This window comes from Silurus meridionalis, chromosome 17, assembly GCF_014805685.1.
Source record: "Silurus meridionalis isolate SWU-2019-XX chromosome 17, ASM1480568v1, whole genome shotgun sequence".
NCBI lineage: Eukaryota > Metazoa > Chordata > Actinopteri > Siluriformes > Siluridae > Silurus > Silurus meridionalis.
Window position 1 is genome coordinate 5806316 of NC_060900.1, and position 16019 is coordinate 5822334.

A 16019-nucleotide genomic window follows, 5' to 3' on the forward strand; every position below is an offset into this window, starting at 1 on the left:
GACATCAAATAAAAGACAGGAGGCGGAGATGAAGAGCTGAAGGTTTTGAGGTTTTCGTTGGGAGTGACGACGATAGACAGGATTAGAAATGAGTTTATTAGAGGGACCGTGCATGTAGGATGTTTTAAATAGGCAGATGTAGAGGACAGGGGGTATGGAGACGGATGCTCCGCTGTGGTGACCCCTAATGGGAGCAGCCAAAAGAAGAAGAAGAAGAAGAAGATGAATTCAACTTGTTTTAGCATGTTACACAATTACCTTGAAACTTTTAATGCATGTTGGAGAGAGAGGGCGAGAGAGAGAGAGAGAGAGAGAGAGAGAGCAAGAGATGTTTAATTTAACTTGAGATTAATAATTAAGGATCTGATTAAAACAAAAAAAGCTGACATTTTCTAACCAATGCTAGCAAAAGAAGTGCTCAATTTAAAATTCAATGTTTTGTTATAATTGAGATATCATAATATATTGCTAATTTGCATGTTCTAATGATAGATCTTTCTCAGTCTTAGTTATATATGCCTGTTCTGGAGGCATGTTAAAGAAAGGCTCATCATCGAAGCAGAACGCATCACTCGGGGAGGCCAGATATGGCAGCTTGAGCACAAGTCCTGTCAACAGACCCCCAACAATGGCTATTGCAATAGTGCTTCCTAATGCAGCCACTTGAAACAAAGCTTGTTCTTGTGCGGTGCGTCCCAGACCCCCCTCTAGTCCTGGGATCAGTTTTTGCAGTTCCTCCAGCCTAGGGTCTCCAACTTGCGGTGCTCGATAAGAAAAGGTCTGGTAGAGGCTAGGTCCATATGTTTCTTCACCAGCCAAGAGAATGGCACAAATAGCAGCTAGTGTCGAGATAAGCCCTGTTAGGCCATGGAGATTGTGGATGCCACACTGGTCCTGCACATGCAGTCTTTGTGCCAGGAATGGGCTAAGGTACTTATAGCCCAGCATGCAAGCAACGCCACCCAGCATTCCTAGCACATAAGCTGCAACAGGTGAGATCATCATGTCAACTGAAGCACCAACAGTGACTCCACCAGCCAGGGTCACATTCTGTACATCAGCCATGCTAAACTTTCCATTTTTGTTTAGCAAAGCAGAGAGGGCAAAGGCAGTTAATGTGGAGGCACTCAGCCCTATGAAAGTATGAAGAATGGCACGATGCTGGTCATCCCCCCTCAGGGTCAAAGCACAATTAAAGGAAGGCCAGAATATCCAAAGAAACAGGGTACCTAGCACTGACAGCAGGTCAGAATTATAGCTTGTAACTTCATTGGGGTGTACGTTATTGAGATCTGGTCTATACAAGATAAAGGTGACACTCAGACCGAAGTAGCAGGCAAACAGATGGATGAGTATGGAACCTCCGGCATCATTGATCTTCAGGTAATTAACAACTATCCATTCTGCAACACCAAAGATTGGAACCTCCAACAGGGCCATGATCTATAGATGACATTTTAGCTGTTAGTAATAATTCTAAAATTAAAATGAATGGATTGACAGAGCATGTGATAAAAGAGAAAGCTTTAATAAAACTTACTAATAGCTGCACAGGACTGGTCTTTCCCAGCACTGCCCCGAAGGAGATAAGTATAACAGCGCAAGCAAACTCTGCATTGATCAGGTTTATTACTCCCAGATGAATCTTCCCATTGTAGTAGAAATTGAAAAAACCTTGCACCAAAATCGCCCATTGAATAGTAAAGGTAGCCGTTAGGAAGTTAAAAACCATTCCACCAAATCCATAACGCCTAAGGAAGGCTAGAAGACAGCCAAATCCAATGAAGATCATCACCTGGATATCAGCAAAAAAGGTATAATCTTGGTATACGGCATTCTCTTTATGGTTTGTCATATTGTTCTGTAGTAGTGCATTGGTGTCATCATCATATGTCACAAAGATAGCATACAAGACTACAATCAGGACTTCCAGGGCAAATATGAGAGCAGGAAGCTGCACTTTTAAATTTGCAGAATCTTTCTTCATTTTGTTTCTTGCTTACTGGCTGTCTTCGAACCTTTTTGTGTTGCTGTCTATTTCAGAATGACTTTAGAATACTTGTGTTTTTATATCCTTTAGTCTGATAAGAAATGCAGTGACTATTGGCTGAGAATGTGGCGTATTCTCTCTCTGTAGTCTCCACAGTCCACCAATGGGTGCCTGCACTTTGGCCGCTGGTAACAAAGTTTATGAACACTCAGCAGCTTTTGAGCAACAGAATAGGGTGTAATATATATAGAGTACTTCCATGTACTGTATTGATTCTACTATTTAGTAAAGTATGAAGATGGAGAGGTACATGCAGTTAATCTTTCAATATGATTGTGTGATAGCAAATATGTATTATTTGATGAGTTTTCATCATTAAATGATTAATTTACTTAGGCATATTAAGAAGGCAGACTTTCTAGAAGCTTCACTGCAACCTCTAGTAGAGAACACAAGACCGATCTCAAAGTTATTATTAAAAGATTGTATCCAAGTTCCAACTTGGTTTATTGCCTACAATGTGTTAACACTACAAACACAGTATAATAACTTATGCATTGAACATGCCATGTCTATGGTCTAGTGTCTAAAATTCCTGATTTGCTGATTAATGAAAAGTTTGTATGCATGAATACATTTGGGTGTTTCTTCTGAACAATTCCAAATATAACAGACAGTGTTACTGCAATTATATTTACTTAATTCACAATGTGAATGAATAAACCTGAGGGTCACTTTAAAAGCAGCAATTGCATGTGGAAATGAATTCAAAGAAGGACAAGCATGCAATTTGATGAAAATGTTATTGCTGGTTAAAGACATAACTGTATCATGTACAAAGTTCACTGAGATTATACCTTGGCGTCTATAATCAGTTCCTCAAAATGACCCATTTAAAGCCAACCCATGTTCTCTCTAATTTGGTCTTGACAATAATTTCCAGGTTTCTTCTATTAAATGATGCCTTTAACCCTGCTTGTGTGGAAAAAACATCTCCTCAGAGATAGTTGAAGGTAACCAATAATTTTATCACACTTTAAGGAAACTGCAAATTGCCCTCTTCTGTATACCCATGATTAGCTTGTGCCACTGCAAATGACAGGGGAGAGACTATTGTATCACATCTGCCTACAAACCCAGCCAAAGAGCATGGCCAGTTTTGCTGTCTTGTTCTTCTGCCTTGGATGGCTGTTTTTGATTTTATTAATAAAACACCAAACCTCAACCCTAAACACAACTCCACAACTGGTCACTGAAGAGGAATGAGTGAATAAATGAACCTTGATTTATTTGTTGACGTTTTCTTGCCAGACTAAACCAATGTGAGTCGAGTCTCGTCTTCCCAATCTTTTTGGAATCAGTAATTTTTTACAACTGTTGAAGGAAACAGATTATATTTTTAGAACCGTCTTTTTTTTAATATGTTGGTTATTTCAATGTTATGGTCAGATGTCACTTTCTTTTTCTCATTTCCAAAAGTGAAGCACGTTATTGCCAACACAAAAAAAAAGCCACAACAGTACGTGTAATAAAACGACAATTTTATTGCATTTGTGCAGACAACTCTATAAAATGGTCCAGAGAAACCATTAGCCATGTAATTAGAGAAGCATTTGACAAGGTAAAACAATAATCTCGGATAGTTACTTTTTTTTTTTTTTTTAATGTTATCATCGAACACAATAGAGAATATACATTTTTCTTTAAAATATTAGACTTGCATGGACATGGAAATAAAACAGCTACACTAGGATATAACTCTATAATAGTTGTATTTACAAAAACGAAACTCCTCCATCTAGCTTTTCTTATTTAAACACACACACACACACGCACACACACACACACACACGCACGCATGCACACACACGCACACACACACATGCACACACATACACGCACACTTGTACACCTTCATGCCCTTTCGGTCTCTATCGTTTTTTCTCACTTATGCACTCGTGCATTTAGTAAGATCTTGCTGAGAGGATAGAGAATTATAACAGAGAACACAAAACACCTATTTCATCAAACCTAACTGGATTACTTTACAAAACATATCGCTACTCTTCTAAGAATAGAAAACAAATGCCAGCTGTATAGAAATGCAAATTATTATTCTGAGTTTCTTTTTTTTATAGGGTGTGAGTCTACGAACCTAAAAGCTATTACATTTAGTAAGCTGTGCATGAACAGGGCCTGGTAAGATTCTGCTGTAAACACCAACCCAAGGCTCAAATAGATATTTAGGACTTTTAAAATTGAATAACAAATTCGTAACATTATTAATTCATAGTTTGAGCATGGTGGTTCTTGACCACTCGAAAAAAAAAAAATCCTATGTATCTTTACTAGAACAAGAGATATGGTCACTGGATCAGTTCTAACAGATCGAAACAATTCTGCGAGACCAGTGTTGAGGTTCTAAACCAAGCAAATAAAATTCGAGTGACTTCAGACTGATGATGACTCCAAATCAGGTCTTGCTGAAAAATCGATCCTCTAAGAGGAAGCCAATGGGTCTTTATTATACTCATTATTGCATTTGTACGTATTTGTGACTCCTGAGTCACACAACACAGCTCTTCAACACTATACATTTATTACGCTACAGCTTCCTCTGCCACTTGATCTATTTGATTTCTAACTTACTCCCTGTAAATCTGCCATTTTTAAACAATCGCCTCACATTTTCCACAACGATCATGCATAAGTTTATAGCACCTTCGGGAAAAAAAACCTGCAGTATAATTCAACTCAAATTAACCGGTCTCTTTATCGACCTCGCTGGACTACCAGTAGAAAACTTCAACACTCTCATCTCGAAAGAAGGCTACAAGTCAACGTTGCATAATTTGCATGTGCTGAGAATGGAGCTGTAAGTTTCTGTATATATTTAGAACACTCTGTTCCCTAAAGGCAGCTTCACAGCACAAGACAAGCGTAGGAGGATGAAATAGTGGGAAACAAAAAGGTAATGTAAAAAGAACACTTACAATGAAACCATTTCTAACATGCACCAAAAGAGATCTGAAATCATATCTAACTGCCACATCACAGTGCTCTACTTTGTTACAAAACAAAGCACTTCTCTAAAGCCATGGGTTAAAGATCAGACACAAATTAACCCCAGTTATGGACTAAATTACATTTTTTTCATTGTTAGTCCAGTACTACTCTTGAACTGCTGCAAATCTGGAAGTAAAATCTGTGTAAATTAACAAATGTAGTTTATTAGCATGAAATGATATTGGAGAGCCCTTAACATCACTGTGAATTGAAACTAGTTCCAAATATTCCAAATATTCCATGTCCCTGACTTTGGTAACACTTTCCAAACAAACAATAACAATGTTAAGTTAAAAGTGTCTTACAACCTACCAAGAATTAGTAACTTTTAAAAATTTCCAACTTTATAAAACCAATAAGTATCAATAAATAATAGTTACTCCATTTTTCTTCAAGTAATTTTTTACTGTAATTATAAAGGTTGTGCGCTTGTAGAACATTGAGTTATAATGTGATAATAGCAAGTACACGACTATCAAGGAATTATTTGTAGCACATTATCAGGGCTTTATTACAGTGTTAGAAGAGTCATTACGAGTGTACAAAGAAGCTGATGATTTATGAAAGTGGCTTCGTAGAAAGTGTTACCAAAACTCTGATGTTTACTTTTAAAAGTCGTGATTTGGTTTTCGACACGTTGTGTTGTGTTGCTATGTAAGAAACGATGTAGAAAAAAAACAAAAAAACTAAGTCCATCACACAAATTCAACATTCAAGAGGATGAACTTGAAAGTTTTAAGTAAAAATAATGGGAACAGTACTCAACTCTTCTATCTAGCTATGCAAGTCATTGTTAGATGACGTTAGGTAGCTAAAATACTTTAAATAAATGGAATGAATAATAAATAATGCACATATACTAAGGAAATCTGCAGGGTGCGTTCCTTTAAAATGTTACATTTGAAATATTGTCCAGGTTTCTCTTATTACTATAGCAGTACACTCTACTGTACGGCTTGTGACATGTACTGTTAGTATTGTTTCACAAGAAACTCGCCTCTAAGTGAATGTGACCAAAATCCAACAAACCTGGTATAACGCCCAGAGAGATTTAACACCCATACACAAAAGTCACAAGGATTTTACATGTGGGATCCACCCTGCCCTACAACCCCCCAAAGTTTCACACATTTTACACATGTAGAGCAATTGTTTTCTATTTTCACATGCAATTTTAAAAAAAAGGTTAATTTCTGTTCATGTTTTTTTTTTCACATGACAACCGTATATTACATGTCAGCTTTACATGATACATTTTGTCACACACATTTTCTTGCATTTGTCATAATTTCATGTAGTTCTTTTCCCACAGAAGGATTTCATTATTTTCTCATGATTTTGATTCATTTTTCATGTGGTTTTTCATGATTTCCAAAGATTATTTTTCACAAATAACTTTAAGGATTAATTACATTCTTTCACATTTGATTTTCTCACACTGTTTATCTCTTTATTTCACATTATATGTTTACCCCCCACACAATTTGTTTGTGAATTACTAGAATTTAACTAGAATTAAAAAAAATTTACATCCAAAATTTTTTTACGAATATACAAATTTCACATTTTTATTAGCCATATATATTTTTTTTATGATTAATTATATTTTCACATCTGAGGCATTGTATTTTTATTATTTGCAGGGGGATTTTTTCTTAATTTTTCTAAAATGATTTGTCTATTCTCAAAGGTGATGTTTTAAAGAGACTTTATCTTCTTTATCTGTCATTATCTTCACCTATAATTTTTAATTGACAGTTACATTTTTTAATTCATGACTTAATAGTTTTGATGTGATTCCTTTACACAATTTATTTGCGTATACCTATTAATTGATATGAAAAAGAACAAATGATTAATATATTTTACATGGTTTTCTGTCATATTACAATTTGTTCGCATGTAAAGCATGTGGTTTAAAAATGATTTAATATGTAAAATATTATTTATGTGATGTCAAATAAATAATTGAATTCAAGTAAATTTCAGAGTGAAATGAGAATGATCACACATTACTTACATAATTACATGTGAAAACAGCAACAAAAAAAAAATTATGATCACCCATGATCATTTTAGTGGTTCAATAAGTAAAATTTACTCATACTCAACTTGGGCCAAGCTCAAAATAGCGATATATGAAGCTTGTAATGATGCTATTAACAAATGACCGGACAGGGAAATGAGCAAGAACTTTTTAAGGTATAGAGTTTCTCTTCTTTCTTTAGATGTTTAAGTCCTGGAGGTAAACTTGCAGACAACTATTTACAGAAAGAAGTGTTTTTTTCAATCAAACAGTTGATGAATATATATATATATATATATATATATATATATATATATATATATATATATATATATATATATATATATATATAGCTGCATCCCAATAAATTAGAATATCATCAAAAAAGTTGATTTATTTCAGTGATTTAATCCAAAAAGTGGAACTTGTATATTATAGAGATTCATCATGTTCATACTTTTCAGTAGTCCAACATTTCTGTGTAAATTATTGGTCTTTTATTCACATTTTTTGAGATACTGAATTTTTGGTATTTGTTAGTTTTAAGTATAATCATCAAAATGAATAGAAATAAACACATGAAATATATCAGTCCGTGTGTGAGGAATCTATATAAGATGAGTTTCACTTTTTGAACTGATTAACTGAAATAAATTACCTTTTCGATTATATTATAATTTATTGAGATTCACCTGTGTGTGTGTGTGTGTGTGTGTGTGTGTGTGTGTGTGTGTATACAGTATATATATTTTCGAGTTTCACTTTTTGAATTGAATTACTGAAATAAATCACCTTTGTGATGATATTTTAATGAGATGCACCTGTATGTGTATACACCTGTGGCACAGGAAATTGTGAATTTGTTTCATTCTTGCTCATTTCCTGGCCAGTGATCTGTTTGGAAGTGCATGGGAAAATATTTTGGCCTTATGCACTTGGCCTATTGTTTTTGCGCAGGAATAAACACTGTTAATACATTTCTCCAATGTATACACCAAAAAAAAAAAAAACAACAACTGAAAAATGTAAAGAACAGTCAAGGCAGTACTATTAATGTTAAACAGCTTCCTGCCTCTCTCATGTAGCTTGATGTGATACTTATATATGTGTACTGTACATGTGGGAGAAAAGCAGAATCCTCAGTGCAATCAGATTCTAGTTTCTCCTTCACCTTCACATTTGCACGAGACAGCAGAATTAAGTTTTTTCACTAGTCTACTCAGTAAACATTTTCTTCTTTGCATTTTTACAAAAAAATAAATAAGAGGATATATCGATATATATACTGTATATATTTTATATAAACTACTTCTACTAAGTAAATATAGAACAATAGTTGTAAATATTTGTGATTTGCTCTTTTATATATATATATATATATATATATATATATATATATATATATATATATATATATATATATATATATATATATAAAATGACTAATGTAACATTTTAAAAATAGAGAATGCTCACTGTGCAGTGTGATTAGTTTTTTTGGTGAGAAAATGTTTGGCGCATTATTTAAACAATACAAAATGAATGAAGGTCAAGGAAAATGCCTCATTAGCTTATTTGTAGGAATATAATCAGTGTTTCTCTTTCACCTAAGAGAGAAAGGTCCTATTTAAAAATTTTTTTTTTTTTTTTTTTGTTCGTATGGCACACATTGCACATTTCAGTGTTTGGCAGAAGCTGGTGATCATCATGGTATTCATCCAAAACTGTATGATGTAATAATCTTTTGTGTAGATAAATATTCACAATATACAATAAATTGGAACATTTCTTTGTGTTCCTTTAGAATATTTTCATCTTTTTTTTTTCCATTCACTATAGATACATTTAATTGATAAAGCTTTTAATGTGGTGCTTTCTTTTTTTAAGCAATAATATGAATAATATATTTATACTGCAATATGTACATACTGTATCTCTGTGCGATATGCTGATGCCATCAGTATCGTTCGCATTTTATCTCTGTCTGTTATCAGTGTAAATACTATGAAAGTCTGAAAGCTGAGATGTGTGTGTTAAAAATATAAAACTGCCTTCAGGTTATTATCAAGTTTCCAAGAAGCTTATATCCCTGTTTTCTGTTTTAAGCTTCAATATATTAAAAGTGACCACTCATCACACAAACACACACATACGCTCTGTCTAAACCATTACTTTTCTATATTTGGACATGTCCATGGCACTGACACATGGACAGCTTCATGGTTCGGCTCTCTGAGCAAACACACACACACACACACACACACACACACACACACACACACACACACACACATTCTGTGGTTTGATTCAAAGTGCTTCTCGGGCCTTACGACGACAACACTGGAAGACGTTTTCAGAAGCTTGATAATGAAACCTGCTTTTGCCTCAGCATTACAGTATCAGTATCAGGGTTGAGGGCTGAGTCTAACTTTGGGATATCAGTCATGTGAAACTCAACTACATGTCTATTTGCAAAATAAAGAAGAGTGGGAGTATTGTAGATAATTTCAGACGGAAAAAAAAATGCCGAGCTAGAGTAATGGTTAAGCTGGTGTAACGATGAGGTCTCTGATTATGTAGTGCAAAGTAGTTTGATATGTGCTGGGGCTCTATTGCTCATGGCAGAGTCTGGGAATGCTAAGATGCTGAATGAGCAACATGGCATGAAAGAGAGACTTCACAGGGAGGATGTGTTTTTGTCCATTAGGAGTAGATGGTAATGACCTCACGGCCACCGCCACGCACCAGGAGGACTCGATTGAGACCTTCAGTCAGGACCTCGAGGAACTCCATGTCTGCAAAACGAGTGAATCAAAGAGTATAACTTCTAGCACAGGCTACAATGTCTACCATTCCTAAAATATCTTTTCAACACTGAGGCAAACTTAACCTGGAGGGGAAAAAAAAAGAAAAAAAAAAAAAAAAAATATATATATATATATATATATATATATATATATATATATATATATATATATATATATATATATATATATATATAATTATAAATATATACTCAAACTGTGTGTAATCAGGGAATGTAAGTTATGCTTATGATAATATGTCAGTTAAATCAGGGGTCCCCAAACACCAGGTCGTGGACTGGTAATGAGCCATGGATCCTTTGGTACCAGGCTGCACAGACCATTTTCGCCTATGTTCCCTGTTTCAGGCATATTTTTTTTTCTATGCATCAATAAATAAAGCTCCCACTGATTCTGCATTATGGTGTGTTGAGTTAAATTTTCTTTATAAATGTAATAATTAATTTCAATAACTAATAATAAATAAATAATAAATAATTCGTTTTAATCATATAATATGTATATTAGTATTAGAATATGCCAATCACCACCATCCCCACGCTGATCTGTGAAATAATTTTCTTGTGTGAAAGTGGTCCCTGATGCAAAATACGTTGTGGACTGCTGATTAAAATTTTTTTTTAGAGGACATCTGTGAAAGTGATATCTGCATAAATTGCATAGCACATGCACTTATTGTCTTGCTCTACTCTCACACTGTTGTGTATTTGCGCATGCCTTGTGTACATGTTGCACCATCGTCCTGTAAAAACATCAGCGCATATGCTAGCTAAAAATCGCACTTGGCGTGATTTTTTTACCAAATCTTTATAAACATCTGTTTCAATGTGAAAAAGGATACAGTTTTCTTCTCCTTTGCGGTTTTTCGGAGGCCCAGGCATGTTCAGCAGGACTAACTTTGCGTCTTGCGACTTTTTCACGATCACTTCATTAAGCTTTTGCGCGTGGTGCATGCGCCTCACGTTGAACTGGTTCCTGCAAAATACATGAAATAACTTCAGATATCCGAAGCTTACTTAAAGTTTTAGAGACGTTTTCAGCATGGACAATGCTTCTTATCTGCTTTAAGTAAACGCTTTGGGAAAGTGCTATGAAAGCAGTATATTTCTGTAAAATATCCTACTATATAATATAGATCTTATCCCTGTATACTCTGAATCTGGTCTTATATCACACTGTATATGGAAAAGATGTGTGTAAGGGTGTTATGCTGAAATGGAAAGGTACTCACAGGTTTTCCCATTCCCTGAAGCGTGTCCAGAAGAGAACAACAGTGCATTTAGAGCTTATAACATAATATATTTCAAATACTATCTACCAGAATCATAATACATTTACATTTTGTATTATTACATTATTTAAAATCAATTTTTGCAGGTTCTACATGTGTGTGGTATTTGACTAGATTTTTTTTTTTAATTTCATATTTCTAATTGACATTGTCAGACTGGAGCCAAGCAATACATCACTATTTTCATCTGTCAGAGGTGACTGCCGTAACATACCATCAAGTCATTCTGTGTCCTTAACTTCATAATCTCTTTAGGGCAGATATTTACCATAAAAAAATAGTTTAAATGACTCACGGCTTTATGTTAAATATGTCTTTAGTTGTCTCCGGATTAGCCGCAGATGGATTCTTGGACTTGTCTAAATCGTCACTCCAGGTCATTTGCACCTCCTCACTAGGACTCATGGCCCCTTTGTCCGTAGGCATCGGGGAGACAGGGCTTGTCGGGGTGGGTGTGGCATTCTTACCTTGGATGAGCTGTATCTGTCGGAAACAGGAGAGACGGATAGACTGAGAGAGGAGTGAGAAAGGGTTAAGAAAGGGTTTAGTAAAGAAAAAAAGAAATCATTATGAAAATAAAGCATGGTCATGAATTTGTTTTGCACCAAAAATATTCTTAGAAAGAATAGTTTGAGAAAATAGCCCACCTCCGTCATGTTTATTTTACCACATGTGCCTTCACAATCACTACAATCAGAGTCTATAGTATGGGCTAGAAAAAAATCAGCCACAGCTACTTGTTTAGGTCTTAATATAGTGGTGGTCCTGTGAGCTACAGTTGATGTCAAGCAAGTCGCATCAACCAAAGTTTAGAGACTAGGCCCAGTTTCAGACCCAGTGTTCACCTCCTTGGTGGAAAATCATTTTAAACAGCTACCTCTTCCTCAGGTTTTGCCTCTGTACTGCCCTCTGCTGGCTCCTCGCTGATGTTCTTCGGTGGATGAGTGTTGGATGGGTTCTTCCGGCGAATGGAACCACGAGACACATCTGTGATGCTCTGAATCTGGAGAGGACACAAAATTTCATTCCCTCAAACTATATAATTGGAAACATTTGCTTTCAGTTTGATAGCAGAAATAGTCTGATGTGCAACTTGCTTGCGTGTTCTAATACATACTTTAAGGCAACAATGTCTGTGAAGCTGCTTTATTGGCAATAAAATGCCACAAAAATTTGGTTCTGTCCTGTTCTCTATTGTAGTACTGTTTTCTACTGTATTTTATTAGATTCTGTTGTATTACATTTACTTAATTATTATTATTATTATCATTATATATTGGATTACATTATATTATATTACATAACATTATATATATATATATATATATATATATATATATATATATATATATATATATATATATATACATATACATATATATACTACTGTATTCTACCCTATTATTTTAAACATATGTGATTCTAATATTTAAATAAGAATATTTAAATATTCCAATATTTAAATATTATATTTTATTTTCAATTCTATTTTATATTTTAATGTATCCTGTATTATACAATTGTTTTCTGTTTTGTTTTTTCATTTTCTTTCCTATTGTCCTGTTCGTTTTCTTTCTCATCTTTTTTTTATATTTATTTCTCTTTCTTGTTCATATCAGTTGATGCTACAGATGCTACGATGTACTGTATAAAACTGCATTGGGGGGGTACCTCTCTCTCCCACTCGTTCTTGGTGAGGTGCATCTCTTTAAGGATCTGTGACCTCTGTTCCATTACCAGAGTCTTCTCGTAGGTGTATGCTGAGATATCACTGTCATGCTTTGGGCACAGGGTGAGAAAGAGTCAGTAAGTTTCTGTGCATGTGTGTAAATATATATATTTGTAAAGTTTTGCATCTCACCATCTCCACCACCTCCACCTCAGCATCGAGTCGCAGGTGGTAGAGGAAGGTCATCACGTCCTTCTTCATCTGAATGCTGTTGTCATCCATTTGAGCCACGGTAAAGATGCGCATTTTGCATTTCCTCCACACCTAATCACACACACACACACACACACACACACACACACACACACACACACACACACACTCACACTGGCTTATTTGAAATTATGAAAAACCCAACCTATTATTTATTGTATTAAGGATGTGATGATGCAATCAGTAAAAAACACAGCACTGTAGAACTCTCAATTCTGATTGGTCAGAAGGTGGGATTAATTGTCTAAAGCAGCAACTCGGACACTTGCCAGCTGCGAGGCAATTTTTCAAAAAATATTTTTCCCAATCCATTTTCTCATTAACTTAAACTAAGCTACATTTTCTGTCATAATAGCTTAATGAGAGAAAAAAAACAGGACGCAATAAAAACGACATTTAATATTTAAAATATTTAAATATTTATAGCTAATATAATGCATTAGGCCACAAAAAACATTTCCAATATTTACACTTAAACCACACATATCCTCCATACTGAAGTAACAGCATGCCCACAACGGATGCTATGTTATACAATATAATATTAACAATAACCTTTTTAGTCTCTGATTCCTGTTAAATGGATGCACTTTTGGGCCGAGAAAAAACCTTAATACAATAATAATAATTTCATGTCATGGTTTAACTTCCTTTCTCTTTAACTCAGCTATTATCAAGAAATTAAAGATGAGAAATGCTTCTACAGAGCAAAATAAAAATTTGAAAATATCATAATAAAAAAACAACAACAACAAAAATGTTTTAGCTCATTTCTTAATATCTAGAGTGTAGACTGACCCTAAAACATGAAAGCAGGTTTCATGGGTACCTTGTGCTGGCGCAGCAAGAAAGGCAGGAGCATAAGCATTCCTCCATCATGGACAACCCACCAGACGTCGATGTGGCCCTCAGAGAAGCGCTCGCCATTGGACGGATATGCAGCAATGTTTTTTGGTACCAGAAGAGCCAAGTGAGCCGCCGTGGTCTCCCTCACAACCTCTAAAAAGGAGAAACACCCAATACATTAATGCATTTTGGATTTGCCATTTAAAAGGTAAAAATGTTTTATTATAAGTAAAATTTTTTCTTAATAGAAATAGAAGTCTGACAGGTACAGTTTATCAGTTAAAACAGTTAAAAGCATTAAGGGACTTTGGATCCGAAGATTGAGAGTTCAAATCGCAGCCACACTAAGTTGCCACTCCTGGGCCCCTGAGCAAGGCCCTTAACTTCATAGCTGTATGAATGAGATAAATGTAAATTACTCTGAAAAAGGGTGTCTGCCAAATTCCATACATTTTGTATTAAACACTTCTCAGAAGAAAATCTTAATACTAGTGCACTATATTGGCAAAAGTTTGCGGACATCTGGTCATAAGTAAGGTATGTGCTTTTTTTGATCATCACATTACACATTTAGTTCTAATTTGTTCTTATGATTTCCTCCACTTTCCTGGGAAGATGTTTTACTAGATTTTGGAGTGTGCTTGTGGAGATTTGCGGTCATTCAGACACAAGGGTGTTAGTTAATTCAGGTACTGATGTAGTCGAGGTGGGGGGCCTGGGGTGCAGTCAGTGTTCCAAAAGTGTTGGGATCAGAACTCTATAGCAGGAGATCTTCCACTCCAACCCATGCAAAGCATATCTTCATGAAGTTTTCTTTGTGTAATGCTGGAACAGTTTTGGGTCTCCAAGTTAAAGTGAATAGAAATTTTCAGGCTACCACATCCAAAGACATCCTGAACAAATGTATGAGTTCAACTTTGCAATAACAGTTTGGGAAAGAACCACATATGGGAAAGTCAGGTGCCCCAATACATTTGTCTGTATAGTGTATAAACTGTACATAGAAGCTTAGTGTCATACCAATGAAATTCCTTAGTTGCCGGTTGTCCTCGTGTTGCTTCCAGTTCTTCGGGAAGCCGATGACCACAGTGTTGTGACGTAAACCACCGAGTCCTCCGGCTTGGATCAGATGAGAGGTGGCATCACGTAGGTTGGAGGAGATCACCACTTGACTGAATCCCTTCACCCTCTCTGTCTCCATCAGCTTCCTCAGGGACTAAGAAGCCGAAGCAGAGGTATTTGATGTACACTGATATTTTTGGGGATTTCATGTGTGAATTTGTGTGTGTGTGTGTGTGTGTGTGTGTGTGTGTGTGTGTGTGTGTGTGTGTGAGAACATTTACATGCTGACCTGTTCTGCTTTCTGTGCTTCAGGGTGATTGTTAAGGTATGTTCCCTCAACACAAGCGCCCACGATGGTCAAGCCTTTGCCTGCCTTAAGTTGATTGGTCAGTGAGAGGAGGCGTGGCTGCTCCACATTCTGCTCAGCATCCAACCCAACCAGCACCATGATCTGTGGTCTGAGGAAGACAGAACATTTGTCATTTGTCATTCCTGTAAATTACTTTAGATGATGGTGTTACAATAATATCAATATATTTGCTTCCCCATTAGTCTTATTGGTCAAGTTGTTTCTAAAATTGCAGGCAGATGTCCTTGGTAGGTCCTGAGAACATTAAAAAATTATGTCCCATGTATCATTATCAGATTTTTTTTTGGACTGGCAATATATCATTTAATTGGAAGGAACTGCTGATGATTGCATGTTGTTGGTGCATGGTGATGTTGCTCACCTCCAGTTTTTGGTATGTGGCGGTCCTTCCTCCAACCTCATCAGAGCATAACGGGCAGCGCTAAGAGAAATGCCGCGTATCCCATCACCCCACTCTTTCTCTGCACTGAAACGGAGAGAAATAATACCCCAGAGAGTCAACATGGCTTCATTAAAAGCACTTTCTTACTGATTAGAGCGCTCTTAATTCCTTTGTCCTCATCCGATATCTTAATACCGTACACACCGCAGTGGTTTTACA

General features: G+C 35.7%; 2 protein-coding genes across 3 annotated transcripts in view; both read right to left on the reverse strand.

The window, feature by feature from the left end:
- Positions 1 to 468: 468 nt before the first annotated feature.
- rh50 (Rh50-like protein) lies at positions 469 to 2052 on the reverse strand. Its single transcript, XM_046870891.1, has 2 exons — positions 1541 to 2052; positions 469 to 1443 (listed from the first exon to the last, which is right to left on the reverse strand). Exons 1-2 carry the CDS (start codon positions 1985 to 1987, stop codon positions 469 to 471), a joined length of 1422 nt encoding a protein of 473 aa, XP_046726847.1. The 5' UTR covers positions 1988 to 2052.
- A 6392-nt stretch (positions 2053 to 8444) lies between these two features.
- Positions 8445 to 16019, reverse strand: part of slc12a5b (solute carrier family 12 member 5b) — a 56925-nt gene continuing 49350 nt past the window's right edge. Inside the window, exons 16-26 of one of the 2 annotated variants that reach the window (XM_046870567.1) lie at positions 15780 to 15884; positions 15338 to 15506; positions 15007 to 15202; positions 13970 to 14139; positions 13060 to 13191; positions 12870 to 12977; positions 12076 to 12201; positions 11494 to 11708; positions 11139 to 11153; positions 10749 to 10882; positions 8445 to 9877 (exon numbers count right to left, since the gene is read on the reverse strand). In XM_046870567.1, coding sequence (XP_046726523.1) covers positions 9786 to 9877; positions 10749 to 10882; positions 11139 to 11153; positions 11494 to 11708; positions 12076 to 12201; positions 12870 to 12977; positions 13060 to 13191; positions 13970 to 14139; positions 15007 to 15202; positions 15338 to 15506; positions 15780 to 15884 — 1462 coding nt within the window. In that variant the 3' untranslated portion in view covers positions 8445 to 9785. The remainder of the gene's footprint in view (positions 9878 to 10748; positions 10883 to 11138; positions 11154 to 11493; positions 11709 to 12075; positions 12202 to 12869; positions 12978 to 13059; positions 13192 to 13969; positions 14140 to 15006; positions 15203 to 15337; positions 15507 to 15779; positions 15885 to 16019) is intronic. The other variant, XM_046870568.1, reaches the window with a different exon arrangement.

Bases quoted from the DNA above. Each gene is read 5' to 3' on its own strand.
- rh50 (XM_046870891.1), bottom strand. From the start codon at position 1,987: ATGAAGAAAGATTCTGCAAATTTAAAAGTGCAGCTTCCTGCTCTCATA. The intron at 1,444-1,540 runs GTAAGTTTTATT...TGTCATCTATAG, and splicing joins CCAGTCCTGTGCAGCTATTA to ATCATGGCCCTGTTGGAGGT.